General features: G+C 42.3%; 2 protein-coding genes across 4 annotated transcripts in view; both read left to right on the forward strand.

The window, feature by feature from the left end:
- Positions 1 to 1,851, forward strand: part of LOC109205894 (proline-rich receptor-like protein kinase PERK8) — a 6,621-nt gene extending 4,770 nt beyond the window's left edge. For all 3 annotated transcript variants that reach the window (XM_019368653.1, XM_019368664.1, XM_019368657.1), the window contains 2 exons: positions 1,060 to 1,221; positions 1,312 to 1,851. In XM_019368653.1, the coding sequence (XP_019224198.1) occupies positions 1,060 to 1,221; positions 1,312 to 1,500 (351 nt within the window). In that variant the 3' untranslated portion in view covers positions 1,501 to 1,851. The remainder of the gene's footprint in view (positions 1 to 1,059; positions 1,222 to 1,311) is intronic.
- On the forward strand, positions 2,909 to 5,765 carry LOC109217711 (cinnamoyl-CoA reductase-like SNL6). Its single transcript, XM_019381978.1, has 3 exons — positions 2,909 to 3,324; positions 3,683 to 3,852; positions 5,685 to 5,765. Exons 1-3 carry the CDS (start codon positions 3,117 to 3,119, stop codon positions 5,763 to 5,765), a joined length of 459 nt encoding a protein of 152 aa, XP_019237523.1. The 5' UTR covers positions 2,909 to 3,116.

An 8,073-nucleotide genomic window follows, 5' to 3' on the forward strand; every position in this document is an offset into this window, starting at 1 on the left:
TGACTATTATGGAGAGTCAAAGGAGAGAGTTCATTTCATTTGAGTTTTTTGTGTAAACATAATATTTCGTGTTTCATGGATAGTTGGCTGGAGTGATATGTAATAAAATGAATTTGATTTATTAAAAAGATGTAGAGGAGTGATTTTAGGAATAGCACAACTAGGACAGTAAAAAAACAAAATGCTAAAGCACCAACATAATTGAGACTAGTATAAACCGACTAGGAAATGATGTCTAGTTCACCTAACTGCAAGCTTGTGATTTCACCTTTTCTTGGAAGCGAAGCGGGTAGCATCAGAATATTCCTACTTTTTCCACTCAGTTAGATTACTAGGTTTATCTGGCAGTGGTTTACACTCAATATTTAATTTTCTGTTAGTACTGCTAATTGAGTAGCTGTGAAGTCTAATTTCGCTTCTACTTAATATACTTTCTAAGTTCCATCACCCTGGGAGAGGATGACAATAAAATCCTCACTTTTTGTTAGCAAAAACAAAACATAAAGTTCAAGCTATGTGATTGGGCCAAGTACTATTTACCTTTTTAGTTTAGAAATATGCGACCTCCATTACTTTCGGGTTGCGCTTCTTGTTCTTTTGAGATTATCCTAAATTGAATTGCAAGAAGGTTATTTAAACTAACAAGTTCATAACAAAACCTGCTGAAGTTTATAAAAGAAAAGGACATGGTAGCTCTTTATCAACAAATAAAAGAAAAGAACATGAAAGAAAAGATAAGGCACCCCATTCCCATGCGGCCCACCCATTCCCTGACCACGTGCCAACTTTACTTAACCATTCTCTTTGATCCCTTACTTTAAACTAACAGGATAAAATGTAGTAACCCATGCCATTTTATTCCCTGTACCCCTAAATACCCTTAGACAGAATATCAGGAAGGGGTGATACTGCTCTTATCCTTGTCTGACTAATAATATCACTATTCACACTAGGGATTGAACTGTTGAAAGTTTGTCCTGTTTGCTTATTCATTATTCTCATAGTCACTTGGGTGTCTTCGCTAAGTGAAAGTTGAGAATATTACCTTCTATCTTGTAGGCTCGACCTTTGCTTGCTCAAGCACTTGAGACTGAAAATTTTGAAGGTATAGTAGATCCAAGGCTTGAAAAGAACTTTGTTGCGAGTGAGATGTTCCGGATGATTGAAGCAGCTGCAGCTTGTGTACGTCATTCAGGCCCAAAAAGGCCTCGTATGAGCCAGGTGATTAGTCTTATTTGCAGAGAGGCAGTTTATTATTCATTTTGTTGCAATCCTAATTTTTTGCATTGTCGGTCTCTCTTCTCGTTCCAGGTGGTTAGAGCTCTAGATTCCATGGATGAGCTGTCAGATCTGTCCAATGGAATGAAACCTGGACAAAGTGAAATTTTTGATTCAAGGGAACAATCTGCACAGATAAGAATGTTTCAAAGAATGGCCTTTGGAAGTCAAGAATACAGTTCAGATTTCTTCAATTACTCCCAAAGCAGCTATAGGAGTTGAGTGTTCAACGACTTATTATCAAATATTACCCTAGTGTTCCCACCTGGTGCAAAATCCAAGCAATTCCCGACGACAAGTGGTGGTTTCTCACAATCTTGGAATGAATATACCATAACTCACTGAGAGATCTGACCTGTAATTACATTGTGTAAATCACTGTGCTATTCCTTTTTTGGCTAGCGTTGAAATCTGCATTCTTTTTTAACTCCTTTTTGTTGTCTTTACTAGATCACACGGCAAACAATTGGTTTTGTAGCATTCTGAAATTCAACATTCTATTCATACAATGTAGATATATTAGTCAAGAGTTCGTTTGACTTAAAATACATGCTAACTAATCGTTGTTTGTTCTGAGTTGGAATTTCACGAGGTTTAAAGGTGCCGAATGCAGATACGCGCTTTTGGAAGCACATGGAAATTCTCGAGGGCAAACAATTGTTTGGTGTAGCTGTTTTGACCAACCAAAGTTTGTCCCTAGAGATATTATTATTCAATAAACGAGGCACTGACTCTTTATTATGTTAATTAATCATGTCATTAACCTGATTTAAATTTTTCTTGATTATATAAATGAACATTTATTTTGGACCAAAATAAAAAAATAAATTGGTCGCTTATTATGGATCAAAGAGTAAAAAAAAGAGTAGGATTGACTTAAGAACGTGCAATGTAAGGTTAAAGTTTAGTTGATTGAAGTTGTAAAAAAAATCTTCAATGTTTTCGAATGGCAATCTAATGACTAAAGCAGTGCTACGTAGAATAGATTGTGATTTGGAAGAAGCTAGGATGTGTAAGATTCAAATGCCACAAACCCTACCAGTTAGCATTAAATGAGTGTCGCTCTTGCATCAATTGGATGACTTTTCTTTTGGACGATTTTGCAGTCTCCACGTAAGCTACCGTTTTGCCTTATAACAACAGCAACAAAAAGCCGGTAGTTTTCCGCAAGTGGGGTCTGGATAGGAATAAGACTGGAGAAGATAAGATGTACGCAACCTTACCCCCTATTTTGGATCTTTTTGCCTTAAAATTATTTTGACAAATTGTGGTTGATTTAACATTTTCAATTAAAAAATATGATCCTAGAGTGAACTCATAAGACCCTTGGCCAAACTTTACCTTGAATTTCCCTTGAATTAGACAGAAGTATCCAAGACTTCATACTTTAATCAACGACTAATATGTTGGTTAGGTGTAGATAGGGAACCTGATCGGCAAACCTACCTCCTTAATTGTAATTAATTATACATCTCTTATCCTAATCTAAATTATTCTAAGGTCTAATATCTAGTTTAAGGTGTTAGCTAAATCTTTGAAATTCATTTTATATATACTGCTTGAGTGAGACGGAGACCTCCTAAACTGCAGAAATTGGGGGCACTTATATCCACAAACACAACCTAACTTTCTAGTTGACAGTGAAAACTTCCATACAATCACATCACCTCATCTTTCTTGCCATCTTTACTATTCTTAGTATTTTAGCTAGTAGTAACTATATATAGTATCTTTTAGAAGTTCAAGAAAGCCGCACTCTTACTATATCAACTTAAGTGGCAGGTAGCTGAAGGCTCTGATCACAAGAATACTTCAGATTCTGAGCTGCAGAGAGAGATATGGAGGTAGCAATGTCCTTACCAATAGAGCTACTAAAGCAGAGGAATGATCATGGAATGTGCTTTTCTAGTGATCTTAGCTGCAGTCTGAATGCAAGAGACAGGAAAATTGTTTGTGTCACCAGTGGAAACTCCTACTTTGGTTCTCACTTGATCAAGAAGCTTTTGGCATGCGGTTACCTTGTTCGGGTTACCATTCAAAATCAAGGTACTAGCAACCCTTTTTCCTTAATTAGTTGTGTACTTGTGCAGTTCCTACTTGTGTATATAAAAACGGCAGCACGGTGCACTAAGCTCCTGCTACGCGCGGGGTCTGAGGAAAGGCAGGACCACAAGGGTCTATTGTACGCAGTCTTACTCTGCATTTCTGCAAGAGGCTGTTTCCACAACTTGAACCCGTGACCTCCTGGTCTCACGACAGCAACTTTACCAATTACGCCAAGACTCCCGTGACCACCTACTTGTGTATATAATTGAATATTTTGTTGATGACAGAATTTGAAGCTACCCCTTCTTTATATTTGGTTTTTGTTGCTAATATTTGCAAGTTATTTCCTTTTGAGCAGCTAATCTTGAGGACATGAAGGAGCTGATGAGAGAAGAAATGGAGCAATTGGAAAGTGTTGTGGTGGCAAGAATGGGTGATTTAGAGAGCCTCTGTAGTGCTTTTAGAGGTTGCCATGCTATATTCCACACATCATCTTTTATTGATCCACATGGGATCTCTGGATACACGGTTGGTCATATTTTTCTCTTTTGCATTGCATATTATAGTCACTAAACTACTAACACTACCACTTGGTACTTAGTACTCAATAAAAAGAAAAAGGAAAAACTAAGGCAGCATCAGTACATTTGTCAACATCTAGTATTTGATCTTTCTCAACTCTGAAATATTTATCTTCTTTAGTCTTGTGCCCCGGTTAGGATGAGGCGGATGGGGCCTGGTTTACTCGGTTTTAACTAAATCGAGTATTTTCCACAAAGAGTGTAAACATATGTGAACTAAAGGAGTCAATTACTCAGATGGCCACTCAACTATCCCAAATTATCTCCTAAAGTTATTTTTCTTTTGTTTGTAGCAACAAAGTCATTGCACTATGCTTATTGCACTCAGAAGGTCACTCAACTTGATTTTCCAAATTTTGGATTACCAAATACCTATTTTACCCACTAAATTATAAACATTTATCTTCTTTTTATTTATTTTTTTAAAACTTTTTAATATTATGATTTTTCCTTTTTAATTTATATTATGGACTTACCTATAGAATAAATAAAAATTATTTTATAAATTAAATAAATAAAAAGTATTTGAGCATATATAATGTTGGAATAACAAAACAATGAGCATAGTAAAAAATTAATTAGAATAATTTGTTAGTAATAATAATTTTAGTATTAACAACAAAAATTCAAAANCCATCAGATTGCGGATGAAAACTTGAGCTGTGACTCAATTTTGACCCAAGGCACTTGAAGAGTTGGGTCCAAAAGTTGCTAGTGAAGCGTGAGTCGCGGTCACTAACAATGTCTTTGGGCAGGCCCCAATATTTGACGACATGAGAGAAGAAGAGTCGAGCTGTATCTTCTGCTGATATATATTGTGGGGCTGCAATAAAGGTGGCATACTTAGAGAACCGGTCCACCACAACTAAGATGGTTGTGAGATCTCCGACCTTGGGCAATCCGGTGATGAAATCCAGGGAAACGCTTTCCCAAGGTCTCTTTGGGACAGCAAGTGGTTCCAAGAGTCCCGCTTGTGTCAAGCGATCCGACTTGTTCTTCTGGCATACTAGACAAGTCTTCACATACTGAGCGACATCATCGGCCATTTGAGGCCAATAATAGGCCCGACGAAGTAACGCCATGGTGCGTTCTTCACCAGGATGGCCGGCCCACAGAGTATCATGACATTCCGTTAGCAGAGTCCTCCGCAAATCTCCTCCTTTAGGAACATAAAGTCGGTTCCCTTTTACTTTCAGAAACCCATCTTCCATGTAGAACTGGCGAGTCTTGCCCTGTCCTACCAAATCAACCAAATACTGAGCAGCAGGATCCTTGATGAGTAGATCCCGTATTTGGTCCTTGATGGATGTGGCTACCTCGCTCCCCCTTAGGGTGGCGAGTAGGCACACCGATGCTAGGTCAGCTCTCCGACTGAGCGCATCAGCAACATGATTGGTCTTTCCACTGCGATACTCCAAGTTGAAGTGGAATTCAGCTAGGAGTTCCTGCCACCTGGCCTGTCGACCATTCAGCTTCGGCTGAGTCATGAAATGGCTAACAGCTGTGTTGTCTGTCTTGACCATGAACGGGGTTCCCAGCAGATAGTGCCTCCAGAGGCGCAAGCAGTGGACGACAGCCAATAATTCTTTCTCATGGGCGGCATAGCGCCGCTCTGCATCCTTCAGCTTCCGACTCTCGTACGCTACAGGGTGCCCTTCTTGTAGGAGGACTCCACCGAGTGCATAGTCAGAAGCATCTGTTTGTACCTCGAACGACTTGGCCAAATCAGTAAGGGCCAAGACGGGACTACTAGACATAGCCGCTTTTAATGCGTTGAAGGCCTCTGCTCTCCTTGGTCCCCAATCCCAGGGTGTGACCTTTTTGAGGAGTCCTGTCAATGGCACTGCAATAAGCGAGTAGTTCTTCACAAACCGCCTGTAGAAGTTGCATAGGCCAAGGAACGCCCTCAAGGCGTGGACATCCTTAGGTGTCGGCCAATCTGTGATGGCCTGGATTTTCTGCTGGTCCATCTTGATGCGTCCTTCCTCGATGACATGTCCGAGGAAATCAATTTGCTTCTGAGCAAAGGAGCACTTGGACAGCTTTACATATAGTTCATGTTCTCGCAACCGTGCTAGGACCTTCCGCAGGTGTACCAGGTGTTCTTCCAGTGTCTGGCTATATACCACAATGTCATCTAAGTAGACCACCACAAATTCGTCGATGTACTCTCGGAAGACTTGGTTCATGAGAGTGCAAAACGTAGCAGGTGCGTTGGTCAAGCCGAATGGCATGACCAGGAAGTCGTACGACCCATATCTTGTCACACAAGTCGTCTTGTGTTCATCACCCTCTGCAATCCGAACTTGCCAATAACCTGTCTTCAGATCTATCTTGGTGAACACCGTAGCGGCACCCAGTCTATCAAACAAGTCCGCCATTAGGGGAATGGGGTACTTGTTCTTCACGGTGATTTTGTTTAGAGCTCGATAATCTACACAGAGTCGCAGGCTGCCATCATGTTTCTTTTGGAATTGAACAGGGGACCCATATGGGGACTTGGAGGGTACAATGATCCCTGTATCAAGCATTTCCGTCAATTGTCTCCGAAGCTTGGTGAGTTCGGGTTGTGACATTCTGTAAGGCGCCCGGGCAGGTGGCTTCGCGCCCGACACCAACTCAATTTCATGGTCCACAGTGCGCCTAGGCGGGAGGCGCTTTGGCATGTCTTGTGGCATGAAATCTTCAAACTCCAGTAGTAACTCCTTCACGGGTTCAGGAATGGGACCCGAGGAGCGTTCTATATCTTCAATGCAGAGGGTTGCCAGGAACGTAGGTTCATTCCTTTTGACCCCCTTCTTCAACTGCAAGGCCGAGATGTTCTCGATGGCCATCTTCATGGGCAGGCACGGGATAATGCAGGGCTTGGTCCTATTGGTACCCATCATCAGTAGCATGTCTGCAAATGGTACAGGCATGGTGTTGGTTTGCCTTAGGAATTCCAGCCCAACAATCAACTCGAAGTCATCTATGATCACCACTCGCAGGTTGAATTTTCCTTCGTAAGGCCCAAGCTTCACCGGTACTTCTGTAGCTATTCCACCCACTGGCTGGGGAGGTGAGTTGATAGCCTTGACGCTACCTTTACCTTTCCCTACAACTAGTCCAAGGCGCTCCACCTGAGTCGAGGCTAAGTAGTTGTGGGTAGCACCCGTGTCTATCATAGCCCGAATGGGCTTGCCATTCACCTTCATCTCGACGAACATTAAGGTCCTCTCTTGTTTAAGAGGAGTCTCTTCATTCGCCTTCTTTTTCCCTTTCCTGGTGACGGGACATGAGTCCTTCTTCTTACGAATACCAGCACTGGTCTCCGTTAGTGCCTCAGAAATGGAACCCACAATTGCATTGAAGGCACCTACTAGTTCAGTCTGGTCCGCATCGTCTGAGTCGTCATCAGTCCCATCATCAATAGCCTGATGGGCATTCATCTGTGCATGTGGGCACTCATTGTTCCAATGTGGACCGCCACAATGACGGTATCCTGAAGGAGGCTTTCTCGCCCGATCATTGTTGTTTGACGCAGCACTGTTGCTGCCGGAGGAAGGAGCTCTAGATTTGTTTGAGTTCCGATCTCCCCCATATTTGCTAGGACCACCACTGCTAGGCTGGCCCCCTTTGAACCCTGCTCGGGCAGGCGGCTGAGGCCTGTCCCTTCGAGCTTCCATTTGATAGTCCCCAAGGCATTCAGCTGCTTGGATTGCCTTGGGAAGGGAATCTACCCTTTGTCTCTGTAGCTCCACGCGGGCATAAGGTTTCAACCCTTCCATGAAGGTGAAGAGTTTGTCCTTATCCCCCATGTCGCGTATGCTGAGCATGAGTGCGGAGAATTCTCGCACGTAGTCCCGTCTGGCGGAGCTCCCGTAGTTTTCTCCTTGCATTATATTCAACATTCTCGGGGAAGAACTGCAGGCGTATAGCTTCCTTCAGTTCGGCCCATGTCTCGAGAGCATCTTCACCGGCCTTGATGGCTTCGTACTTCACACGCCACCAGAGTTTAGCATCACCCTGAAGATACATGGCAGCAGTTGCTACCTTCTTAGCTTCCTCCGGATCCTCAACAGCATCGAAATACTGTTTGACGTCAAAGATAAAGTTTTCCACTTCCTTGGCATTCCTAGCTCAACTGTATGGCTTTGGCTCAGGAATTTTCAGTTTCTTTGTCGCGGAA

Source organism: Nicotiana attenuata, chromosome 2 (genome assembly GCF_001879085.1).
Source record: "Nicotiana attenuata strain UT chromosome 2, NIATTr2, whole genome shotgun sequence".
Classification (NCBI taxonomy): domain Eukaryota; kingdom Viridiplantae; phylum Streptophyta; class Magnoliopsida; order Solanales; family Solanaceae; genus Nicotiana; species Nicotiana attenuata.